Here is a 27583-nt window from a genome sequence, read left to right as displayed (position 1 = left end):
TTTAAAGGCGGATGCTGAAGCCTAGCGTACGGTAATCGACCAGCTGAACAAGGGTCAGAGCCCGGTGGAGATCCCAGGTCTTGGGCGAGGTTGCAGGAGCCCGCGTCGCCGAGCTCTGGCAGGCTGCCAGGTGACCCCTCTCGTCCACCCTTGTGCCCCAACGCGGCGCGCTCTCATCTGCGCCCGGGCGCGCCAGCCAATGCGCCCCGGGCGCCGCAGCTGCTCCCGAGCCCGGGCGCGTGATTGGCAGCCTCCAGCCTCAGCCCCGGCGCGCCCTCCCACCCAAGACTAAGTCCAGTCCGCGCCCACTCCGGGGCGGTCGCCGCCTCCTCTGCGCCGGGGTGCCGGGCGCTGGGCCGGCAGGCGCCGCGGAGCAGCGAGGTCCCAGGCGGCAGCGCTCGGCGCAGTCCTCGCTCCGGCCGGGCCATGAAGGTCGAGTTTGCGCCGCTCAACATCCCGCTGGCGCGGCGGCTGCAGACGGCGGCGGTGCTGCAGTGGGTCCTGTCCTTCCTTCTGCTCGGTAAGGACTCCCGGCCGCGCAAGATCCGAGCGAAACACCGCGGTGCCTGGGGCTCCGTCTCCCCCGTCCCGGACATCACTACTTCCCTTGTAAGCCAGAGCAGGCAGGTCACAGAGGGCATTTGTAGCTAATTTAGGACTCCCCTCTTTGATAAATCTTTCCACGTGAACCTTATAGCAAGCCACTGATTGGCGACTTCATTTTCCCCTGTGCTGTTTTTAAAACTCGAGGTGTACTTTACCCACAGTAAAAGGCACAGATTTTAACTCGATGAGTGTTTACAAATATATACATCCAAGTGTAACCACGACCTAATCGAGCTATAGGACATTGCCCTTAAGCCCCTCAAAAGTAGATAAACTCGTTTCTTGAATTATTGATTCATAAATGGAAAAGCAATGCCCAAGGATTTGAAACCTGATTCCTTCCTTATCCCCACCCTCATAACAAATATCTGTGTTAGCTTTCCCGTGTTTAAGATTTTCCGGATGCAGAAAGCTACCTTGGTGCAAAGAAGACTGCACCACACGTTAGGTTGGGTTGGATGGCCTCTGTCTGTAAATAATTCGACCCAGGAGAGTGTGTTCTAGCCAGTTCCCAAGTTAAGCCCATGTAGAAATGCACAGGAGCCAGTCACTAGATGGGGCAGGGGGTTTATCTGGGAGCTTTTTCTCTGGATGTTTGTTCTGCTCTTGGGGGGGGGCGGGGGCATGGGGAGGGTCAGGGAAGAGGAGGGGGTATAAGAGGACAGGAATTACTGCGAACTTAAACTCTTCAGAAGGCTAAAGTCATTTGTCTGCTATAAGGTCATGGGTTGTACACTGTCCAGGCCACAGTGATAAGAAATTCAGTACACTGTAGAGGTTTACAATTTTGAAACCATTTTACATTTTGAATGCCTGGATCAGTGGTTCTCAACCCTGGCTGCACATTAAGATCACTGGAGGAATGTCTAAAAAATAAGATGCCCAGGCTCTATCCCTAGAATTCTGAATTCATTTGTTTCAGAAAGGAACCTGCACATCGGGATTTTTTTTTTTTAATAAACTCTCCAAGTACAGCTAGAGTTTACTTAAAAAGGAAATTCGAATAATTAACTCATTAAGTCCTCCTAGGCCAAACTGTTGAGACAGCATTACACTTTGTTTTGCTCTAGGCCAAAGTACCATTGAGGTAACAGCTACACTTATCGAGGGCCTCGTGTGTGTCAGGTCCTGTTCTGCCAGCTACAGCTTGGCACTTGCCATCTGCCTCTACAAATCTAAGCACCATACACTAGTAACCATGTAATCTTCACAACAGCCCTATGAGGTAAGGACTGTGTCTTCCTGCGCTCATTGTACAGATGAGGGAACTAAGAGGTGAAGTGAACTCTTCAAGGTCACACAGTTAGTAGGAGGTGGAGGGGCTGGGTGCAAACCTAAATATTGTACCCAGAGTTCCTGCTTTAGCCACTACGCTGTCCAATTTAATGCCTTGAACCTGGAGACTGACTTTCTTGCCCATCAGCCAGCACATCTCTGATAGCCCACTGTCCTTTCCTTCCATAGCCCTTATCATTGCTTGTATTTGTGTTATGTCTGTGGTTACTTGAGAAAGGTCTCTATTGACATCTGTAGGAGAGCAAAATTTGCCATCCCAAAATATGTCTCTTTGGTATATTAATTATTTTAAGCTGGTTATTTTCTAAGAAGCAGCAGACATAGGAAAAATTCTGAAAACCTAGCGGGAGTTACCCTTTTGTAAGAAACATTTACACTTATAAGGGAAATCTCTATTTGTAAGGGTGTCTCCCTTGCTGTACCAGGAAGAGGATGATGACCAAATCTCTAGAAACCTACCAATGAAGAAGGCAGGGACTTAAATTTGCATAAAACCTTACCCTTCCTTACTGTGCTTTTCCTGATAACGTCTCATAACTGACTCAACCCACGTTCAATATCCTTTTTTGTCTTTAGCTGAGGATGGTATTTAAGGGGAGGGTTTTGGCCATTTTGGCAAGTTACTCAGTTTTCCTGGGTATCCCCCAGGCATACATATTATTAAAATTTTGTTTGATTTTCTCCCATTAATCTGTCTCATGTCAATTTAATTCTTAGATCAGCCAGAGGAACGTAGGAGGGTCGAGGAAAATTTCTTCCTCCCTGATACATCCTAGTTTACAGGCTCAGTGAGGGAGTACCCAGCACGGGCCTGGCCCATGGAAGGCACACAATAAGTACTGGTTGAATGTCTTCACTCTGTCACCCAAAAGGGAAGTGGTCCACCCCACATGTCCCTATTTGTATCAACTCATGTATGTAAATCCCCACAGCGACCCTAGAGGTAGGGGCTAACCCCTGTACTCATTTTCCAAAGATAGAGCTTGGAGGTGTAGTAACTGCTCAAGGTCACAAGGTGGGTGGTAGAGCCTTATGTGTCACATGTGAATGGACTAATGACTTAGACGTGGCCCACCAGTCCTAATTTGAATCAAACTACAGTGGCTTGACAGACAATTCATTTAAATGCTCTTATTGCATGCATTTGACATTCGTGTTACTAGGAGCATATTATTTTGTATTATCATATATTTTGGAAATTTTATTATGAAAAATTCCAAACACACAGAAAAGTAGAGAAGGGTATAAACTGCCATATACCCATCACTTGGATTTATAATTATTTTAACAATTTGCTATATTAGTTTTACCTATTTTGCAAAAATATTTTAAAGCAAATCACATTGAATTTTAATCCCAAGTACTTTAGTATGCCTATTATAAAATCGTTTTACATAATTATAGTAACATTGTTCCCATGTAGCATAATTAACAGTAATTGCTTAAAATCATCTAAACCAAGTCAATATTCGTATTTCCTAAAATTGAGCCCCCGATACACTTTTATGTGTGACTTACTTGAATCAGGATCCAAAAAAGCCCCCTGGGTTGCATTTAGTTTTTAATTTAGAACAGTTTTTCCCTCATTTGTTTTCTTGTCAGTGAAGCATTGAAGAAGCCAGGTTATCTGTCCTGCAAGATGTGTCACCTTCAGGAGTTCTCTGATTGCTATTTTGTAGGGTTAAAATGTTCCTCAATCCCCTGTATTTCTTCTAAAATGGAAGTTGGAGCTAAAGGTTTGATTAGATTTAGGTGAAACCTTTTTGCAAGTCCTTTTCCGAGGTGCTGCTGTGTGCTCATGTTGCATTATGTCAGAATGCACATGATGTCTAGCTGTCCCATTATTAGTGCCTGAGAGTGGTCAGTGGGTACAGGTAGGAAGTAATGTGAGGGGTGGTAATTGACATGCTGCAGATAAAAGTTCCCTGTTGACCGTTGACCTTTCACCTAGTCTCCATTAATGATCCTTGACCAAATTAACTGTTTTATTTGGGACTACAAAATGGTAATTTTCATATTCTATCATTCATTCTTCACATATTAACTAGAATTTATGCCAGGAATAATTTTTCCTCATCATCTAGGGCCATTGATTACCCTACAATTCAATTCTTACAGTAAAGGCAGTATAAACGCTTACCTATTTCTTTCCATTTTAATTATTTTAAAGTAAGGAGTTCATGTAGTATCTCCTTCCAATGGTGATAAGAGAAGTTTTATTAACTATGTATTTTAAAGTCTCTAAATCAAAATCTTGGAATGCATTTTTCTTTCCACCATCAGGAAATGAGTTTAAGCTATTAGCACTTGGGATATATTTTTTAATTTTTTTAATTTTAATTTTTTATTATTTATTTATTTTTTTATTTTGCGGTACGCGGGCCTCTCATTGTTGTGGCCTCTCCCGTTGCGGAGCACAGGCTCCAGACACGCAGGCTCAGCGGCCATGGCTCACGGGCCCAGCCGCTCTGTGGCATGTGGGATCTTCCCAGACCGGGGCACGAACCCGCATCCCCTGCATCGGCAGGCGGACTCTCGACCACTGCGCCACCAAGGAAGCCCGGGATATATATATATATATTTTTTTAAAAAGTAAAATGTTTCATTTAGTCATGAAATCAAATACTGTTTCCTCGAGATAAATGTTAAGTGCCTGTCTTCCAATCGTATAACATTGTATTATTTTTCGGTGTGCAACATAATGATTTGATATATGTCTATTGCAAAATGATTTCCACAGTAAGTTTAGTTAAAATCCATTACCACACATAGTTACACATTTTTTTTTCTCTTATGATGAGATCTTTAAGATTTACTCTCAGCAACTTTCAAATATGCAATACAGTATTGTAAACTATGGTCACCATGCTGTACATTACATGCCCAGGACTTATTTATCTTATAACTGGAAGTTTTTACGTTTTGATCAATTTTACTCATTTTGCCTCCCCCCGGCCCCCCCGCATACCTCCACCTTTGGCAACCACCAATCTGTTCTCTGTATCTATGAGCTTGTTCTTTTGTTTTGTTTGTCCACACGTGTAAGATTATGTATTTGTCCTTCTCTGCCTCACTGATTTCACTTAGCATAAAGCTCTCAAGGTCTATCCATGTTGCCACAAATGGCAGGATTTCCTTTCCATGGCTGAATAATATTCTATTTCATATATGTAGTATATATCACATTTTCTGTATCCATTCATCTGTTGATGGACACTAGTTGTTTCCACGTCTTGACTATTGTAAATAATGCTGCCGTGAACATGGCAGGGTGCAGATATCTTTTCCAGATAGTGATTTCATTTCCTTCAGTAAATGCTGGGAAGTGGAATTGCTGGACCACCGATCTTCCAATCTTAATATTCAAGAAACTGAAACATTACTTTACTAGCTTGTGTGCTACCAACCTGCTAACTGAAAAGTGGAAAACTGAAAAGGAGAGAGACAACATTTATTGATCATCTTCTATCTACAACTCCTTGTGGCAGGGATTATTTTATTGATTGATTGATTGCGGTACGCGGGCCTCTCACTGTTGTGGCCTCTCCCATTGCGGGGCACAGGCTCTGGACGCACAGGCTCAGCGGCCATGGCTCACGGGCCCAGCCGCTCCACGGCACGTGGGATCTTCCCGGACCGGGGCACAAACCCGTGTTCCCTGCATCGGCAGGCGGACTCTCAACCACTGCGCCACCAGGGAAGCCCTAGCTTTATTTTTTTAGGTGAGAAAACTGAAGCTCAAGAGGTATGTATCTTACCTAAGACCATGTGGTGAGACTGTGATCTTTTACTGAATGGGTCTATTTATTTACTTATTTCTTTAAGCAGCCTTATTGTGACACTGTCAAACAGTTAACTGCCCATATTTATTTTATTTTATTTTTTGGCTGTGCCGTGCGGCTTGTGGGATCTTAGTCCCCCGACCAGGGATTGAACAAGGGCCTTTGGCAGTGAGAGCTCAGAGTCCTAACCACTGGACTGTCAGGGAATTCCCACTGCACATATTTAATGTGTACAGTTTAAGTTGTCACATATGCACACCCGAAAAAAATATTGCCACAATTAAGATAGTGAATATAGCCATCATCCCCAAAGGTTTCTCATATCCCTTCTGTAACCCCTCCTTCCCCCATCTACAAGCATCCACTTAATGTGGTGCTGTCATTCATAACACTAGTTTGCATTTTCTAGTGTTTTATATAAATGGAGACACAGCATATGTACTCTTTTTTTGGGGGGGTCTGGCTTCTTTCACTGAATATAATTATTTTGAGATTCATTCTTTTTGTATGTGTATTAAGTAGTTCATAGCTTTTTTGTTTCAAAGTGGTATTCTAGTGAGTGAATATATTGCAATTTGTTTGTTCATTCATCTATTGATGAATATTTGGGTTGTAGCTATTATCAATAATACTGCCGTGAACTTCTACCTACAAGTCTTAACGAATGTATACTTTCTTTATTCTTGGGTAAACCTAGGAATGGAATGGTTGATCATGTTATGGTTGGAGCAGGTTTAACTTTTTAAGAAATTGCCAAACTTTCTTCCCAAGTTGTTATACCAGTTTACATTCCCACCAGCACTGTATGAGAGTTCCAGTTGCTCCATATCCTTGCCATCATTTGATATAGGCAGTCCTTTTAATGTTTGCAACTTTAACAGGTGTGTAGTGGTGTCTCTCATTGTAGCTTTCGTTCACATTTCCCTGATGTCTAATGATGTTGAACATCTTTTCATGTGCTTGTTTGCCATTTGTATGTTTTCTTTTTTTAAAATAATCTTTCTTTTAATATAGTCTTATTTCATTTTTTTAATATAAATTTATTTGTTTTATTTATTTATTTTTGGCTGTGTTGGGTCTTTGTTGCTGTGCACGGCATTTCTCTAGTTGTGGTGAGCGGGGGCTACTCTTTGTTGTGGTGCGCAGGCTTCTCATTGCGGTGGCTTCTCTTGTTGCAGAGCATGGGCTCTAGGCACGCAGGCTTCAGTAGTTGTGGCATGCAGGCTCAGGAGTTGTTGCTCACGGGCTTAGTTGCTCCGCGGCATGTGGGATCTTGCCAGACCAGGGCTCAAACCCGTGTCCCCTGCACTGGCAGGCGGATTCCTAACCACTGTGCCACCAGGGAAGTCCCTGTATGTTTTCTTGGTTGAAGTACCTGTTTAAATCTTTTGCCCATTTTTGATTGGGTTGCTTGCTTTCCTATTATTGAGTTTTGAGAGTTTGTGTTCTTCTGGATACATGTCCTTTATCAGGCATACACTTTTAATAGATTTTTTTCTTCCAGTCTATGGGTTATCTTTTGTGTATCTGAAAAGCAGAAATTTTAAATTTTGGTGAAGTCTAACTTATCCATATTTTCTCTATGGATTGTGTTTTTGGTGTTATATCTAAGAAATCTTTGCTTAATCCCAGTTCACAAAGATTTTCTACGTTTTCTTCAACTTTTATAGTTTTAGGTTTTACATATAGATCTATGATCCATTTTGGGTTCATTTTTGTATGTAGTACAAGGTCCAAGTTAATTTTTTTGGCATATGTTTAATTGTTGCAGCTCTGTTGTTCAAAAGAAAAAAAAAGCTGTTTTTTCTTTACTGCACTGGGCTTGTGCTTTTGTCAAAAATCAGTTGTCCATATATGTGTGCATTTATTTCTGGATTATTCTGTATCATTAATCTGTTTATCTATCTTGATGCCATTACCATGTTGTTTTGATTACTGTGACTTTATAATAATTCATGAAATCAGATAGTGTTAGCCCTCAAGCTTTGTTCTTTTCTTCAGAGTTGTTTTGACTATTATAGGTTCTTTACATTTTCATATGCATTTTAGAATTGGTTTGTCAGTTTATACTAAAAAGCCTGCTGGGGTTTTCATTGGAATTGCTTTTTGATTGAGATTAGTTTATAGTTTAATTTGGAGAAAATTGACGTCAAAAAATGCTGAGTCTTCCACTGTTGATTTTATTTATATCAGAAGTTTTCAACTTTAGAGTATATCTAAGAATCACCTGGGGACTTGTTAAAATGCAAATTCCCCAGAGATTTTGATTCTGTAGGTGTCAGGGAGGGCCCTTAAAATTGTTCTCACTTTTTATTTTGAAGTAACTTCAAAAATAATAATTGTAAGTTTTTTTTGTAATTTTCTATATTTCTTCATCAAATTCCCCAAATGTTAACACTTTACCATGCTTCCTTTATCTTTCTCTCTTACACATGTATATCATCATCATCATCATCTGAACTCTTTAAGAGTAAGTTGCAGACATGGTCTGCCTTTATCCTTAAGTACTTCCGCACATATTTCCTAATATATATCTCTTACATAACCACAGTACAATTATCCAAATCAGAAAAATAACAGTGTTGCTGTACTATGACCTAATCCAGAGGCCCTATTCATATTTCAGCGATTGTCCTGCTGATGTCCTTTATAGCAAAGGAATCCACATGTTGTATGTAGTTACATCTTTTTAGTCTCCCTTAATCTGGAAAATTTTGAGGGAGCACATTTTAGCATTCACTCTAGTGATTCATACTAGATTCCTGGACTTGCATGAACACTATTGTGCCTCTTTTATCATGGATTATTTATGTGGTTTTCAGTTTGTAGGTATACAAAGTATTTGTGCTTCTTTTGTCCTTCAGCTTGTAAAGCTTTCTGAAATAGTATGAAAATGGGACTGGTTTCAACTGGATCCTTGTTATAATTTATTTGACTTCATTAGGCAAAGAAATAGGTCCAATAATGAATTCACTTTTAAACAAGGAAAATGCAGATCCTTGTACGGCAATACTTTTTAAAGGCGGTATGGAGCAGACCCACATATGAGGAATACTAGGCTGAAAAATTCTGCAAAGTGTTCTGAGATTTGTCTTTGAGCCCCATCCTCATCCTAAGAAATTCTGAGAGGCAAGTTTTCTTAAAGCAGGAATTTTAAAAATTAGAGGAATGTTATACTTACATTCTTATACTCAGCAGATGACACCGATTGATGTTTTGAAATACAATGCCTCAGGAATAAAAAGGAAAAGAATGTGACGTGCTAAAGGATTTTGCTTGCCTCTCAGTTGTTTTCTTTCTCCACACTATGTTAAATGGCTAAAATAAGTATAGAAACAGTTTTCCCAGGGGGAAAAATGAAAACTTCTTGGATACAAGTGGAAGGGATACACATACAAGTTAATTTTTTTTTTTTTTTTTTTTCCGGTACGCGGACCTCTCACTGTTGTGGCCTCTCCCGTTGCGGAGCACAGGTTCCGGACGCGCAGGCTCAGCGGCCATGGCTCACGGGCCCAGCCGCTCCGCGGCATGTGGGATTTTCCCGGACCGGGGCACGAATCCGTGTCCCGTGCATTGGCAGACGGACTCTCAACCACTGCGCCACCAGGGAAGCCCTGGATTGCTTTCTTTAAAATGGCTAATTTATGTTATGTGAATTTCACCTCAAAAAACAAAAATAGCAGGAGGCAGCTTCCTCAATGATGTAGAGAAAGTAGAATCTATGGCAGTTAAGTAAAAATAGAGTATAAGTGATTGGGGGCTGACTTGTGGTTTCTTATCCAGAATGTACCCAAGTCAAGGAAGCTGAAGTTTAGGGGAATTCCCTGGCGGTCCAGTGGCTAGGACTCTGCACTTCCACTGCAGGGGGCACGGTTCCATCCCCGGTCGGGGAACTAAGATTCCCACACACTGTGATGCAGCCAAAGGAAAAAAAAAAAAAAAGAAGAGCTGTTCCTGGGTGGTGCGTGGGGCTGGCGGCCGACAGCTGCCCTTGCCGCCACCAACATGGAGAGTTTGTACTGAGTCCCGTTCTTAGTGCTCGAATGTCCCAACCTGAAGCTGAAGAAGCCGCCCTGGGGGCACATGCCGTCGGCCATGACGATGTACCACCAGAGCGGTGGTGGTGTCTTACTTCCTCATCGCCGGAGGAATCATTTATGATGTTACTGTCGAACCTCCAAGTGTCGGCTCCATGACTGATGAACATGGGCATCAGAGACCAGTAGCTTTCTTGGCCTACGGAGTAAATGGACAATATATTATGGAAGGACTCCCATCCAGCTTCTTGTTTACAATGGGAGGTTTAGGTTTCATAATCCTGGACCGATCCAATGCACCAAACATTCCCAAACTCAATAGATTTCTCCTTCTATTCATTGGATTCTTCTGTGTCCTACTGAGTTTTTCCATGACTACAGTATTCATGAGAATGAAACTGCCGGGCTATCTGATGGGTTAGAGTGCCTTCTGAGAAGAAATCGGTGGATACTGAATTTACTCCTGTTAATGAAGTTTTAAAGGTTGTACCAGTCCTCTGATATGAAATATGGAAAAGGATGAAAAGCAGCAGAAAAGAAACATCTAGTGAAAACATAGGAAGCGTATTATAGCTTGGACTAGAATGCCTTCTTGGTATCAAAGAGACAAGCTTATCGGTATTTTTTCCTGCTGGCCCATACTGACATACCAACGATGTTAAGTGGCATTTTCTTCTTTTTTTTATTTCTTAAAGAAAATATACTTCATTTTTACAACTATAATATTGAATAAAATGATTAATTTTTTACAAACCCCTTAACATTTTTTGGAGATGACATTTCTGACCTTCAGAAATTAATGTAAAATCAGGAAGTGAGATCCCATAAGCTGAGAACTCTGGACAGCTGATCAGCTTTACCTGTGGTGCTTTGCCTTTAAACAGAGTGTGTGACAGTACATCATTTCAGATATGTATGTAAGACTGTTTCCTGAACAATAAGATGTATGAAAGGAGAAGAAATAAATAATTTTTCTAATAAAAAAAAAAGGAAGCTGAAATTTAGGCCTTCAGTGCAACTTGGTTTGTGAATCTAAACAATTTTTTTTAAAGTATCAACATTAGTTTTCCGAGCTGCACAATGTTTTGGAGTAAATATTTTTAACTTTCTCTCCTGTTTGACCTTCAGTTTAGGAGAATCGTGTTACCTTGGATTGCTTAGTGGGATAAAAATAGAAAATAGAGGTGATCTAGTCACCTGGTTTTTATAGTGTTTTCTGCTTTCAATCCAATTTAGGATCAAGGGATTAAAAAACTATTTTGGTGCTGTTTGTGATATGAAATAGAATCTTTATGCAAGATTATGTTATTAGAGAAAAGTTGTTAGAAGCCCAAATATTCAAAAACAAAAGAATTTGAATTAGTACTGACAACCAATGGAATGTTGCTCAGTCATTAAAAATAACACTTATGGGGGCTTCCCTGGTGGCGCAGTGGTTGAGAGTCCGCCTGCCGATGCAGGGGACACGGGTTCATGCCCTGGTCCGGGAAGATCCCACATGCCGTGGAGCGGCTGGGCCCGTGAGCCATGGCCGCTGAGCCTGCGCGTCCGGGGCCTGTGCTCCGCAACGGGAGAGGCCACAACAGTGAAAGGCCTGCGTACCAAAAAAAAAAAAAAAAAAAAAAACACTTATGGAGAGGTTTTAATGCCAAATTTATAATACCAAGCAGCTAAGATGAGATAATCGTAAGTGATCAAATACAGAATAAAATTATGTGTGATCAACTGTGTTAAAAAAACATAACCTGTTTGATGGAAAAAGACAGGAAAATTTAACAGTAGTTTTTGTTGGGTGACAGGAATATGAGTGTTATCTTGTCTGCTTCTACTTTTTACATTCTCCAAATGTATCCTAGTAAACACAGTTATTATAAAAATGGCTCCCATTTGTCAAGCGCTTGCTCTGTGCCAGGCAGTGTAACATCTCTCTGTTTATTCCCCCAACAGTCCTTGGAGAGTGGTGCTGTTATTAGCCCATTTCACAGGTAAAGGAATCGAGGCTCAAGAAGTAAAAGGCCTCACCCCAGGTCAGGAAGCTGGTTGGTGGCACATTCCAACATAAGGAGTCCAATTTCCCATCCATGTCTTAACCACTGTACATGCAAAACACATAATAAATGTTAGAGACATGCAGTGTGTATTCACCTAGAGGAATGTGGTTGGGTGAGTTGACCATTGAATTAGTAGCCGGAGGACTTTGTTTCTGGACCTACTTTTGACTCACTCTGTGGTTGAAATTAAGTCAATTTGCTTTTGGTCTTAGTTTCTCCACCTTTATAGTAAAGAAAATAAAACCTTTCATGTGCCTGATTCTTTATGCTTATGAACCTGCTTATGTACTTGTAATAAACACATGTTTATGGTGTTAGGACCATTAGCTGGGGATAGTTTGGTTTTCTAAGGAAAAAAAAAAGTGCCTGGGTTTAAGGATTAGGCAGATCCAGGTTCAAGTCCTTTGGACACTCAAACTCCCTGAGCCTCAGTTTCCACAACTGCAAAATGGGGACAGAGGGTTGCAAGCAGGAGTAAATAATGTTGCCCATGCGAGACAGTTACTACTCAGTACCTATGCCCTCCCTCCCTTGCTCCATCATAGCTCACCTGATTCAGCTTGGGGTAGAGAATAATGAGACCTATTTATGTTTCTTGTAAATGTTTTGCACATTTTAATAAAATAAAATTAATTAACAGGGGTACATTGTCAGTGCACAGACCTGGGTAGAAGGAAGCAGGTAAATCAAAATAGAGTGATCTTGGTAGGAATGAGGGCAGAGGACACTCTTTTGGCCTCACTTCTAGACTCGTGGAAACTTTCAGAATGCAAGAAAACACCCCACTGAACGGTGGAGGGCACATGCTTCCTTAACCTTTCACACACTTTTAACCTTTAACCCACCCTGGAGAGAGCAAGTCAGTCCTCTAATGGGTTCAATTCAGTATTTGGGTTAAATCTATACTGGGAAATGTATTGATTTATATATTTCTAGAAATATACACATGTGTTCTGTTTTTGCCAGAAAAAAACACACCCAAATCTATACCTACATCTATAGCTATAAAACAATAATAGATCGAGGTGCTCATGTCAGATACCATGATGGATTGTTTGGGGACAAAGCTCTTTTTAATAAAGGTGAGAATGGATAGGAGCTTGGGGGACCAAAGTTAGTACTAGATTAGAGACTGCAGCACATAATAAAGAAGAAAGAGGTAATGGCAACTCCTTAACCCAATAGTAATAGCTGGCACTGGTTGAGCACTTACTCTGTGCCAGGCTTTCAGTCTTTGTGCTCCGCCCCATTGATATATTTTTCTTTTCATAAATAGTTTTTAGTACAACACATAGCACAGGCATAAAAAGAAAATGTCTAGCTTAGCTTAACGTATTACTTTAAGGCAACTATTCTTGTCCCTACTGCCCAGGTCAAGTTTTATCAATTCCTGCTTCATCTATTTGAAGCTACAGCCTTAGGTGCACAAGCAATTAGGATTGCTCTGTCATTACGAAATGTCAAGAGAAGTGGTAAGTGAGCTAAGGTGTAGAGTCCCACCTGTGCCATGTCTACCTCTGGCAGTAGACTTCCGGGAAATGAAGTTTGTCATTGGAATGTGCCCTCTTCATGGGCACGTGCATAACGGCTGCTCAGTCAAGGTGAACACTTGTAGTAGGAATGCGTCCTGTCAGCGACAGTTCCTCGATGTATCATGTCGGGGAGATGGTGTAGGGCCATGGGCTTTGAGAATGCACCTTGAATTTAGACAGGTCGGCCACTTACACCTCCGTGTAGTTTGGGCAATTCACTTAACCTCCCTAAGCTGCTATTTTCCCTCTTATAAAAAGAATGTTAGGACTGCTAGGGCTGCTTCATTGATGCTGTGGCTATATGAGGATTAAATTTAAAAATATTTTGGTGGAATCCACAATACGGTACTTGGTATATACTAAACATCCAAGAAATGTTAGGTCATACTGTACCATTGCTGTCTTGTTACATCACCTCACTTGAACCAAGGTTCAGTTGAACACACTTTGTATATATTAGATTCCCCCTACCTTGGGCGAATGATTGTACAGTACAGTGAGTAGATGCTAACTGACCCTGATTCCTGAGGTCTTCCCCTTTCTTACAGCACAGGTGTGCCTTGGAGTCATTGTGTTCCTGATCATATACAACTACTGGTTCCTCTACATCCCTTATTTGACATGGCTTTACTTTGACTGGCAAACCCCAGAGCAAGGAGGCAGGAGATCCGACTGGGTCAGAAGCTGGACCATTTGGAGGTACTTTAAGGACTATTTTCCAATTCATGTGAGTAGATTTTTTTTTTTTTTTTTTTTTTTTTTTTTGTGGTAGGCGGGCCTCTCACTGTTGTGGCCTCTCCCGTTGCAGAGCACAGGCTCTGGACGCTCAGGCCCAGTAGCCATGGCTCACAGGCCCAGCCGCTCTGTGGCATGTGGGATCTTCCCGGACCGGGGCACGAGCCTGCGTCCCCTGCATTGGCAGGCGGACTCTCAACCATGCGCCACCAGGGAAGCCCTAGACTTGTTTTATATAGTATGGTTTTAAGCTGGGAAAAGAATTCAAATGTGTTTTTATCACATATTTTTCAAGCTTTTCCCTTTTTAGAGGGAGAGAGCCTGCAATTCAGCCCAAGTTACTAAATGGAGTCTAACCTAAATTGACAAAATTTAGAAGGCTGTGTATGAGGGGCTCTGGGTTCAGGAAACAGTTTAAAAATTTGGAAACAGCTCTACCCCAGGAAACGAAAATGAGTCATATTCTTCATTTCCTCTTGAACGTAGAACTAATTCTGAGTCCTTCTGTTTCTTATTGGAAACTAATCAGGGAACATTTTATTCTTTTATGTCAATATAAATGCACTGTAGCTCGTCAAAACTTGGGATTTGAATCCAAGTCACAACTACATATTTGGGTTTCACCCCCATGGAGTGCTTGTTGCTGGAGCCTTTGGAAACTTTTGTACAAATTATTCAAACTTCAAGGAGCTGTTTCCTGGCCTTACTGCGTATCTTCACGTGCTTCCATTTTGGTTCCGGTGTCCGTTCTTCCGAGAATATCTGATGAGTGGTGGTAAGTGAAGGCAGATCACTGTTTCTCTAGGGTTCTGGGTGGGCAGGACCACACAGAATGTCCCCTCCCAAACCAGCTGGGTTTACAGTTTCTTAGAGTAAAACTCTAAGGAGATGGATTTGGGAGAACTCAGCACACATAAGTGGGGTTTGAATCCATGTGCCACGTGTAGAGATAGGGTTAAAAACAACAGGGACGAAAAAGGAGCCTGTCTTAGTTCAGCTGCTGTAAGAGAATACCATAGACTGGGTAGCTTGAACAATAGAATTTATTTCTCACAGTCTGAAAGCTGGGAAGATCTGGTGTCTGGTGATGGCCCACTTTCTGGTTTGCAGATGGCCATCTTCTCATTGTATCTTCACATGGTGGAAAGAGAGAACATGCCAGCTCTGTTCCTCTTCCTATAAGAACATTAACCCCATTCCTGGGGGCTCCACTCTCATGACCTAATTACCTCCCGAAGGCCCCACCTCCCAATACCATCCTATTGGGGGTTAGGTTTCAACATATGAATTTTGGAGGAGCGTAAACATTTAGTCCCTAACAGCCCTGAGAAATAGCAGCATTTAAGCATGGCCTGAAGAAGGGAAGCCTCAGGAGGAAACTGAGAAGTGTCCAGAGGCCAATGAGGACTGCCAGGTGTCTGGAAATCCACGAGGCCCTCTTTCCAGTGGAAGCAATGCCTCCAGCTCTGACTCAGGGCACGCAGAGCAGAATGGCCGTGGCTTTGAACTCAGGGAAAGCTCACACCTATTTGCGCTCAGGTTCTCTACCCTCTAACCTACCCTCCTCCGCCTCTTCTCTTCAGAGAGTTGCTGATCATTCAGAATCCTGTCCTAATTTTATATTCCCCCAATAATAGGAACCCACAGTAAAATGAGCATGTAATTTCCTTCAAGAGACGAAGGGTCGTGTCTTGATAAAACTAACACGTTCTTTTTTTTTTTTTTTTAACATACAGGATAGCCCATTCTCAAGGCTCTGACCTTTATTTATTTAGTTAATAAAATATTTATTTATTTTTGGCTGCATTGGGTCTTTGTTGCTGTGCACGGGCTTTCTCTAGCTGTGGTGAGCGGTGGCTACTCTTCGTTGCGGTGCGCGGGCTTCTCATTGCGGTGGCTTCTCTAGTATGGAGCATGGGCTCTAGGTGCGTGGGCTTCAGTAGTTGTGGCCCGCGGGCTCTAAAGCACAGGCTCAGTAGTTGTGGTGCACAGGCTTAGTTGCTCCATGGCATGGGGGATCTTCCTGGACCAGGGCTCGAACCCGTGTCCCCTGCATTGGCAGGTGGATTCTTAACCACTGCGCCACCAGGGAAGCCCCACATTCTTTTATGACTAAAAAAAAGAAAACGGATAAAATCAAGAATGGAAGGAAACAATAAGACATTAAAAAGTGGTTGTCTCTGAAATATGGGTCACAAGTTGTTTGTGTTTTCATTGTGATTCTTTTCCTTGAAGAGTTCATAGTATTTTCCTCCAAGAGTACATAGTCCTTAAAATCTGAAAAGGAGTCTTTAAAGTTATTTTTACATGGGAAAGGCTGATATAAAGGCTGAACAATTATGTAACTTACATCTTAAATAAACAATTTACCAAAGTCAAACTAGACATTTGGGAATCACGCACGGGTTTAGCAATTGATGTAGGTTATTTGTCAGATGTCTGAATTTTTGAAACCATTTACATTATAAATCCATGTCTGAGAAATAAGAATCCATAAAGAATACCTGAAAACAGACCATTGTGTGTTCAAAAGATCCAGGGCAACCTCTTGGAGGTTATACTGTTTGGTTCTGAGCAAGGATCTGCCAGAATAAGGAGCAAGACTACCACATACACCTATGCAGATTTGTACACTGAACAACTCTGGGGGCACCTTTCACTTATAATGCAATATGAATGGAATCTGTAGAAATGAGCAGTACACAACCTACCTGAACAAGTGATAGACCTAGTAATAAGCAAGTGACATTTTAAAGACCTAACCCTGTCACCTGCCAGAATGTTAGATCTCATTAATGGAATCTATTACCAAAGGTTCGGCTATGAAAAAATTATAAACCTGCAAACTGCTCCAAATGTAAGCAGTCTAGGAAATTCTGTGAAATATTTGCTGGTGCCATAGACTATTATGATAAGAGTGTAAAAGGGCAATTAGTTAACGCCTTTTGTTTTATTCACTAAGGGTCAGTCTCAGTTTCCAGGAGAAGTGTGTCTCACGTGCTAAGCAAGGAAGGAGGTGGAAACATCTCAGTCATTGTGCTTGGGGGTGCAGAGGAATCACTGGATGCCCATCCTGGAAAGTTCACTCTGTTCATCCGCCAGCGGAAGGGATTTGTGAAAATTGCTTTGACCCATGGGTAAGTGGCTTTTCATTTCAGGCAACTGGGTCAGGGAAGTGAACACATTATTAAATGAACACAAAGAAGTAAAGTAATTTTTCTGGCCCTTAAAGACGGAGCTCCTAATCGGCTTCCCAATGAAAGCAGATGTAAATGTTTATGGGGAATGAAATACAGCCTTCCCACTAAGGTAACTCAATGTCATGGCATCCAGCAATTCAACTTGTCTATAAGAGGAAAACAAAAAACCACAAAATTTTATATGCACAGTATAAATTCCCAGCCAAATGAACAAATGAACCATGGCCAAAACCACAGATGACAAAGAAGCTTCCTGGAACCTTGAATTTCTATAGAATAAAATTCCACAAACCACTAAGACTGCTGAGGTACCTCCCCAAAGGACCTCAAGTATAAGTCAGTTTCAACGTACGGAACATGAACTTGGCACTGTAGGGAGGCTTGGGAACATTAAAGAATTGTTAGGAATCTGTTGTAAAAGTCAGCTGGGCTAAATGAAATATTTAAATCCTTTTCATTGAAAATGCTTATTCTTCCTCCTTGTTATTTGCAGTGCTTATTTGGTGCCAGTGTTTTCTTTTGGTGAAAATGAACTATTTAAACAACTTAGCAACCCTGAAGGCTCATGGCTTCGAACTGTGCAGGAGAAACTACAGAAGATCATGGGATTTGCTTTGCCACTGTTCCACGCCAGAGGAATTTTTCAATACAATTTTGGCCTAATGCCCTATAGGAAACCCATCCACACTGTTGGTATGTACATCAAAGACTCGAGGCCTGTTAAACTGAGTAAAAAGGATTACCTTACTTTGAGCTATGTTTACTGTTACTGAAATAACTTTGAGTAAGAACTTCCTAAAATAATAATCCTATAGGTGTTATTTGAGCTTCGTTTACAGTCTGTCTTTTATTTATGAAATGACTATGTTTTCCATTTGAATGGGAATCAATTATTTTAAAAATATTGCTATTGAACTACAAATAGAATTCAATTTTAGAAATAGAATTTCTAATACTCTATGATGAATCTATTTCTCTGTACTAGCAGATTACAACATAGCAGTTCTTTGAACACGTTACATCAGAGTCTATTAATATGTGAACATTTCTGTGTAATAGATGTCTTCATCATGTTCAGTTCACATAGGCATCAGCTCATACGGCAAAAGCATTTTTTCCCCAACTAGATACATGTATTCTAATATAGACTGATTTTATCTTTAAAAATGGCACGTGTGGGGGGATTAAAATGGGGGAGGAGGATGAGGAACACATTAACCCCAAACTCCTAATTTATCCCTCCCCCCGTCCTTTGCCCTTTGGTAGCCATAAGTCTGTGGGTCTATTTCTGTTTTGTAAATAAGTTCATTTGTATCTTTTTTTTTTTAGATTCCACATATAAGCAATACCGTATGGTATTTGTCTGTCTCTGTCTGGCTCACCTCTCTAGGTCCTTCCGTGTTCATAGCTCTGTTTTTTTTGTGTTTTTTTTGCGGTACGCGGGCCTCTCACTGTTGCAGCCTCTCCCGTTGCGGAGCACAGGCTCCGGATGCGCAGGCTCAGTGGCCATGGCTCACGGGCCTAACCGCTCCGCGGCATGTGGGATCTTCCCGGACCGGGGCACGAACACGCGTCCCCTGCATTGGCAGGCGGACTCTCAACCACTGCGCCACCAGGGAAGCCCCATAGCTCTGTTTTTTACTTAATGCCTGTCAAGCATGCATCTCTTTAAAGATTCAGAACAAAAGAAAATTGCTTCAGTGAATCCTTCCCCTTACCCCCGAACGATTACATCAGAAACACCAATTCTAGTCTCTAGCATCCTCAGAATCCTGCTATTATGTGAAGCCTTTTAAAAACCAAGCTAAGAATATGCATGTTTCATAAAGACTCAGCTGCATGCTCTTATGGTGGTCAGGTGGGAGTCAGACGGCTAAGAGCAGCCTGGTTTGTGTGAACCAGACCCTCAGACAATGTGTATTTAAAGACTTTTATTTACTTGGAGAAACACAAGTTAGGGATAAGTTATTTACAGTTCCATAAACAAAAGCAAATCTATGTATCATTCACGTGCGCCAGAGAATAAAACACAACATGATTTTGAAACCATGATCTAAGTTGCTATGCTCATTTCTGTTTTAAATCAGTGCGCTTCAAACCCAGAGCTGTTTCTCTGCTGACTCCCTGACACACCCCAAGCAGAATTCAGGCAGCGTCCAGAGTGGCAAGTTATTTTGGGGTCCTTCTGCTCCCCCCTCTACTTAATTAAGAGTTTGTTGGGGTTTCCCTGGTGGCGCAGTGGTTGGGGGTCCGCCTGCTGATGCAGGGGACACGGGTTCGTGCCCCGGTCTGGGAGGATCCCACATGCCGCGGAGCGGCTGGGCCCGTGAGCCATGGCCGCTGGGCCTGCCTGTCCGGAGCCTGTGCTCCGCAACGGGAGAGGCCACAACAGTGAGAGGCCCGCGTACCGCAAAAAAAAAAAAGAGTTAACTCTACCTTGTATCACAAGAACTCATTAGATATTAGTTGAATTCACCCTAAATCATTACTGCATCTATAATCCTCTCACTCCCAGGTGTCCAGAGATGCTCTGATTCTCCATCCTGTAAATAGTTTTCCCCCATATCTCTCAGACCCCACTTCATCAGCAACTTCAACCAGAGCATTCATTTTTTAAAAATAGATATATTTATTTTATTTATTTATTTTTGGCTGCGTTGGGTCTTTGTTGCTGTGCCTGGGCTTTCTTTAGTTTAGGTGAGTGGGGGCCCCTCTTCATTGCAGTGTTCTCATTGTGGTGGCTTCTCTTGTTGCAGAGCATGGGCTCTAGAGCGCGGGCTTCAGTAGTTGTGGTGCACGGGCTTAGTTGCTCCGCGGCATGTGGGATTTTCCTGGACCAGGGCTCGAACCCGTGTCCCCTGCATTGGCAGGCGGATTCTTAACCACTGCGCCACCAGGGAAGTCCCCAGAGCATTCATTGCAGTGTGAGCAAGATTCACTAAGATTCACTAGGACTGTAATGGTTTTGTCTGTTAATGTCCTATTAGTTAAAATCCCTTTAAAAATGTGCTCTGGCTAATTCTAAGGTGCCATCATCAGTCTCTGCTTATTTCTTACACCAGACTTTGCTAAACCATCAGGTTTCTCTGCATCCTCCATCAAGACCTTCTTTCCTCTTTCCTGAGGGTCATAATGGACATAATTTATAAAGAAGCTACCATATATTTTCTTTATGTGTCACAAATAGCATGTCATTTATATATTTTATCCAGGTTATTATCAGTTTATCCAAGAACAATAAAGCGTTCACATAGATTATATTTTATTACATAATAATGGAGAGAAACTGATTTCAATGTCACATCCATCATGACAACTGGGAGAGAAAAAGGAAATGAGTTTAGACTTTAAGAACAGTGTGTAAAGGGTCGCAGTTCCTTGCAAGAATGTTGCATAACTAAAGACTAATTTGTTGATTCACAAATTGTCTTGAGCTCCTACCCTGTGGGCACTGAGAATATAGCAGAGAACAAATAAGGCAAAATCCCTGCCCTCCTGGAGGACTGTGATGCAGAAACAAACAAACAAAAAAGCAACATTCTTGCAAGGAACTGTGACTCTTTACACACTGTTCTTAAAGTCTAGTCTTTACTTAGGCCTGTCTGATTATAATTCTTAAGTTTTCAGAAATAGAACAAGTACATATTAAAATTTTTTAAGATGTTACTATTAGGTTCAAGTCGTAGAGCCGGTACAGGTGGTATGACAGAAAGTTGTGTGGGTAAGAAAGTAAAATACAAGGGAAACTTGCTATTTAAAAGAGGAAATTTCATGTGTCCTAGTATGTGTTGGATTTAAGTTTTAAAATGTCATGTTGAAAAAATTCAAATGTTCAGAAAAGTCTCATGAGTAGTAAAACGAACTCCTGTGTGCCTTTCTCCTAGACTCACCAGTTAACATTTTTGCTACGGTTTTTCTCTCTCTCTAATGGTATCATAAATACACCTTTTACTGTTGTTATTGCTGAACTGTTTAAGTGCAAACAACATGACCATTTGTTCCTAATTACTTTTATGTCTATCTCTTAAGAACAAGATTATTCTCTTTTATAATGTCAGTACAATTCAGGAAATTGAACGTCGATTAACTACTATTAACTAGTGTACATGCCATACTCAAATTTCATCAGTTGCCACAATAACATTCTTTTTAGCTATGGGTTTGGGTGGGGGGCAGTTTTTTTTCCCATAGCAGGATCATACGCTGCATTTAATTTTCACTTTCTTTAGCCTACTTTAAGCTGGAATAGGTTTTCAACTTTTCTTCGTCTTTATAGCATGAGCAGTTTTAAGGCTGACAGCATGATCGAATCAATGATGTCTACAACTTACTCTCAAATGGTTCTACAAAAATAAAAATAATAATACATGTGTATATCCATATACATATTGTGTGTGTGTGCACAAAATGTTTAAAACTGGTGAGTCTAGAGGAAGAGCATGCAAGTGCTTATTGTATTATTTTTTCTATAGGTTTGAATTTTTTTTCTTTTTTTGATAAAAAAGTTAGGGAAGGGAATGTACCTTATTTAAATAAAACTGGTTTGGAACCACTGGAGGACAAAAGTAGTCCATTTTGTTTCAAGTCATTATTCTATCCTAATGGGAAAAAAAGCAGGCTAATGGATTTTCTGAAATAGAAAGGAAGGAAAGGGAACCTAATTTAAATTGTAAAGTAGGGATTAAAGGAGGTAATAATAAAGGAATTAGTATGATGCCCAGTACAATGTATTAAGTGCTCAGTAAATGTTCATGAGTGTGTGTGTGTGTGTGTGCATACATATACATACTTATATACACACATACTTAACATTGGGCGTCTTCTGAGGCTCCATCATAAGCCAGAGGTTTACTTGAACCCAGGTTTCGACTCTTCCCAAACCCCACTCTGCCCAGCTCTCTGCCTGGTCTCTCTCTTGTGTATGGCTATGTAGCATCTAAAGAAAGAGTAATTCCTATGCGAGACCATTAGAGACAGAAAACTCTGTAAAATTTTCACAATTACAGAGAAATAGAAAAAAGACTCCTTATTGTGAGATATCTACTCTTTGCCTCAATGAGAAGAAAATAACTCCCATCTCCAAGCTCTTCTCCAGCTGCAAATACAATAGCTCGTGAAGCTGCTTATTCTTCATCTAGGTAAATACAACACAGCATCACAGAAATTAGAGCAAGACTGCTGTGTAAGGCAATAAAGACATAACTAACCCTGAATTGTTGGATGGAATTGAAAAGGGAACAAAGGAGCATGCCAGCTATAAAAAGCACCGAAACATAAACAAGAGCTAAGATTCCTGACTCTGCCACAAGTAGATGTTAGCTGATTTTTCCAGGGCAAGGAGTTCTACCTCCTGAGCAGCCTGATGCATCTGGTTTTTCCTTTGTGTTATAAAAAGGGAGTCAGGCAGCAGTCTGCAACTAACCCAGTCTTACTGGAAAACAGCTTTCTTCTCCTTGATAGTAAAAATCTCCTTTTTGTGGAGAGAGGGAACTCTGGTCTTCTAGGGCTCTGGGGACCCTTCTCAGATTTGCAAGTTTTTGTTTTGTTACCTCTGTATGTATCCCTAAAAAATAATTGAGAAAGGTTCTTACTCTCTAATCCAATTTTGGGTTAGTTTAGTAATGAGGGGCAGAAGTGCTGGGTTTAAATCTTCATTTCCTTTGGTTTTTGTTTGTTTGTTTTTGTGTATGTGTATATATAGTTTAGAAACTTTCAGCATCTCAGTTTCTCTGTGGGTAAATAAGAGAAAGACAAGTATGATGGTGTTTGTCTCACAGTTTAAAGGGAAAAATCTAATGATGACAAATTCAATTTATATGAGCGTGTTTGAGCTCTCTGGAAGAACTATCTGAAATAGAATAAAACCATTAATAGGAAAAGAACAGGATTGGAATTAGCTGTAGGATATCTCAGGAAATAAGACTCAATAATTCAGAATTCACAAGCCCTAATTGAAGTAAGCTGGGAACTACACTCTTCATCTTCTTAGACCACTGTATCTCTTTATAAATCCCCCCTCCCACCCAGAATAGCTGCACTTAACCTCTCTTCTTGGGATAATTTCACTAAGAAAACAGAAGCTATTTCTATAACACCACAAATTTGCTAGTAGATTTGCAGGTAGATTTCTCAATGAGCACGTAAATTTCTCAGTTTCTTTCCTCAAACAACAACAAAGATCACAGCTGGATGGAAGCTTCAAGGTCGCCTACTCTTTTATTGCATACATGTGAAAATTAAGGCCAGAGAAGAAGTTACTTACTAGCTCGGTGTACCTGCTGGTGAGCTAGCACTGGATCTGGTCTAGCCTGGTGCTTCTTGTGCAACACTAGCCCCCAATTCCACCCCATCATTTCAGCCTCTCCTAGTCTGTATTTCAACCACAACTGACATGGGAGTTCCCTGGCCGTTCTGTGGTTAGAACTCAGTGCTTTCACTGCCTTGGCCTGGGTTCAGTCCCTGGTCGGGGAACTGAGATCCTGCAAGCTGTGGCAAAAAAAAAAAAAAAAAAAAAAAGTCAACCACACTGACAGCGAGATAGTTATGTTAAATTACAAAGGATTGATGTTTACTATGTATGTTTGACATCCAAGCTTTCAAGGAAAACTGTATAGGAGCTTCTTGAGGCTATATATGGTTAAAAACGTAGCAATTTGAGAATACTAATGCTGTGATAAGGAGATTATATATCTATACATAGGATATATAGATTATGTGTAACATTGTATATAAATATAGATAGATATAGATAGATATCTTCTTAATATATATCATAATATATGTGTGTGCGTTTGTGTATATACATTCCCTTCTCTGTGCTCCCTTACCTCCCATACTATTGTCACACTTCCTTCTACTGATATTTATCACTTCCTTCTTTCTCTGGTATCTTCTTAACTAATCACCTTTTGTTACTAACATGGATCGAACCTTGGATGTAGCATGGGGAGACTCCGGGTGGGCAAAGGAAGCCCTGCGAGTGCCATTCTGTTACCTACAGCCCCATTTGACCTCACGCCCAAGCTAATCAAATGTAGTAAGCAGTTTGCCGTTCATTGAACATCCTGTACCTTTTCAACTCTTGGCATCGGTAGCAGCATCAGGCCAGCAGAGGGCGCAATGAGTAGCAGAGAGGACTGAGGACAGCAGGAGGTGGAGCCACGTATATCTAGTCTCTCAAAATCTGACACAAGTGAGATAAAAGTTATTTATTACATAAATTTCTTAAAATACATGTAGAAATGGCTAGGTTTTAAAAAATTAATTAGTTCATTTTTAATTATACAGATAACACCAATGCCTTCTCATTGTAGAAAATTCATACAATACAGATAAAATGTAAACTCCCCCATCTTTACCTTCCTCCCTCCAGGTAAGGGCTATCAGTGTACCTTGTAGATTTGCTTAGTGCACTAAAAGCTTATAATGCACCTAGATATAGAAATTTTTAATAAATAGGATCATGCTATGTTATTTTACAACTTTTCCCCACCTACAACATTTTCAACATCTCTCTGTGTGTACATACATACATATTTCATTTTTTAAATTGAGATATAATTGCATATAACAGCTTCAAGTGTTGATTTGATATTTGTATATATTATAAAATGATCACCACAATAAGTCACCATACACAGTTACAAAAATATTATTTAGTTTTTTAAAAAATTGCTGCCTAGGATTCCACTGAATGAATGGTCTGTGGTTTGTTTAATGTTTTTTTTTATTAAGACTTTTGGTTGGTTTTGTTTTCCACCATTACAAACAGTGGAATCCTTGTGATTATGTATGTTTTCTAGTACAGATACTTAGCAGTGAAGATATATATTCTTTTCATTTTTTTTAGGATGACATTAAACAGAGCCAGAATAGAGGGCTGTTGCCTCATGAGTTAAGATTTCCCAGGCAGTGATAATAGAGCACTGTGGTCTGGCTGTCAGCTGTACCAGAGGAGCGAGCTGCTGACGTGCACACACAGCGATGTCCTCTTATCTCCCAGCTGCAGCCAGCACAGTAGTTCATTTGACTCAAAGTCAAAACCACAAGCGTCCTGACAATCCAGCGTCTGCTGAGAAGGAAAGCTCTTTATTTGCTACCAAAAGAGATGGTGTGACCACGGCAGGCAGCCAGTAAAATGAAAAAGGGATGGGAGCTGGCATGCCTGACAGATTCTGATTGGGAGATATTTCGGTGGGAGCATTTAGTCCATTTACATTTAAGGTAATTATTGATATGTATGTTCCTATTCCCATTTTCTTAATTGTTTTGGATTCATTATTGTAGGTCTTTTCCTTCTGTTGTGTTTCTTGCCTAGAGAAGTTCCTTTAGCATTCGTTGTAAAGCTGGTTTGGTGGTGCTGAACTCTCTCAGCTTTTGCTTGTCTGTAAACGTTTTAATTTCTCCATCAAATCTGAATGAGATCCTTGCTGGGTAGAGTAATCTTGGTTGCAGGTTTTTCTCCTTCATCACTTTAATTATGTCCTGCCACTCCCTTCTGGCTTGTAGAGTTTCTGCTGAGAGATCAGCTGTTATCCTGATGGGGATTCCCTTGTGTGTTATTTGTTGTTTTCGCCTTGCTGCTTTTAATATGATTTCTTTGTGTTTAATTTTTGACAGTTTGATTAATATGTGTCTTGGTGTATTTCTCCTTGGATTTATTCTGTATGGGACTCTCTGCCTCCTGGACTTGATTAACTATTTCCTTTCCCATATTAGGGAAGTTTTCAACTATAATCTCTTCAAATATTTTCTCAGTCCCTTTCTTTTTCTCTTCTTCTTCTGGAACCCCTATAATTCAAATGTTGGTGCGTTTAATGTTGTCCCAGAGGTCTCTGAGACTGTCCTCTGTTCTTTTCATTCTTTTTTCTTTATTTTGCTCTGCAGCAGTTATTTCCACTATTTAATCTTCCACCTCACTTATCCATTCTTCTGCCTCAGTTATTCTGCTATTGATCCCATCTAGAGTATTTTTTATTTCATGTATTGTGTTTTTAATCGATGCTTGATTCATCTTTAGTTCTTCTAGGTCCTTGTTAACTGTTTCTTGCATTTTGTCTATTCTATTTCCAAGATTTTGGATCATGGAAATAGAATCTTGGATCATCTTTACCATCATTATTCTGAATTCTTTTTCAGGTAGACTGCCTATTACCTCTTCATTTGTTAGGCCTGGTGGGTTTTTATCTTGCTCCTTCTCCTGCTGTGTGTTTTTCTGTCTTCTCATTTTGCTTATGTTACTGTGTTTGGGGTCTCCTTTTTGCAGGCTGCAGGTTCGTAGTTCCCGTTGTTTTTGGTGTCTGTCCCCAGTGGCTAAGGTTGGTTTAGTGGGTTGTGTAGGCTTCCTGGTGGAGGGGACTAGTGCCTGTGTTCTGGTGGGTGAGGCTGGATCTTGTCTTTCTGGTGGGCAGGTCCACGTCTGGTGGTGTGTTTTGGGGTGTCTGCGGAGTTTTTATGATTTTAGGCCACCTCTCTGCTAATGGGTGGCGTTGTGTTCCCGTCTTGCTAGTTGTTTGGCATAGGGTGTCCAGCACTGTAGCTTGCTGGTCGTTGAGTGAAGCTGGGTGCTGGTGTTGAGATGGAGATCTCTGGAAGATTTTCGCCGTTTGATATTATGTGGAGCTGGGAGGTCTCTTGTGGACCAGTGTCCTGAAGTTGGCTTTCCCACCTCAGAGGCACAGCACTGACTCCTGGCTCCTCAATTTGGGATGATTTGTTGTCTATTCATGTATTCCACAGATGCAGGGTACATCAAGTTGATTGTGGAGCTTTAATCCGCTGTTTCTGAGGCTGCTGGGAGAGGTTTCCCTTTCTCTTCTCTGTTCTCACAGCTCCCGGGTCTCAGCTTTGGATTTGGCCCCGCCTCTGTGTGTAGGTCGCCGGAGGGCGTCTGTTCTTCGCTCAGACAGGACAGGGTTAAAGGAGCAGCCTCTTCGGGGACTCTGGCTCACCCACAACTATATTTTTTAAAGTTTCCTTGGCTGTGGATTATTGTGGTGTTGTTGGTGGGTGATGGAGATGGTGGTGGTGGGGAGGAGGAGGAGGAAGAGGAGCAGGAGATCTTTCTAGGGCTGTCCATTAGAGGTGGTAGTTTGTGATGGAGTGGTTTTGATTTCTTATGTATGATGTATTCTCTGTTTTTGCAGTTGGCCGCCCAATCCCTGTTCATCAGACCCTGCACCCAACCCCAGAGCAGATTGAGGAGTTGCATCAGACCTATATGGACGAGCTAAGGAAATTATTTGAGGAGCACAAAGGGAAGTATGGTATTCCAGAAAATGAAACTCTCATTTTTAGATAACTGCCCTCTTAGAAGGCATGCAAGAGGGCGAGAGACTATCCCAT

General features: G+C 41.1%; 1 protein-coding gene and 1 pseudogene across 2 annotated transcripts; both read left to right on the top strand.

Annotated features, from left to right (window-relative positions):
• Window positions 1-426: 426 nt before the first annotated feature.
• MOGAT1 (monoacylglycerol O-acyltransferase 1) lies at window positions 427-27583 on the top strand (the record flags this gene model as incomplete). The annotated part of the gene is made up of 6 exons (XM_082630076.1): window positions 427-520; window positions 13853-14031; window positions 14610-14814; window positions 17002-17176; window positions 17733-17932; window positions 27385-27583. The coding sequence occupies 6 exons, from the start codon at window positions 427-429 to the stop codon at window positions 27537-27539; spliced, it is 1008 nt and encodes a 335-aa protein (XP_082486202.1). The 3' UTR covers window positions 27540-27583.
• On the top strand, window positions 9440-10692 carry LOC309809185 (oligosaccharyltransferase complex subunit OSTC-like; annotated as a pseudogene). Its single transcript has one exon. The product of its transcript is annotated as an oligosaccharyltransferase complex subunit OSTC-like (transcript).

This window comes from Mesoplodon mirus, assembly GCF_964341445.2.
Source record: "Mesoplodon mirus genome assembly, chromosome: 8".
NCBI lineage: Eukaryota > Metazoa > Chordata > Mammalia > Artiodactyla > Ziphiidae > Mesoplodon > Mesoplodon mirus.
This window is presented reverse-complemented; position numbering and strand designations above follow the sequence as displayed.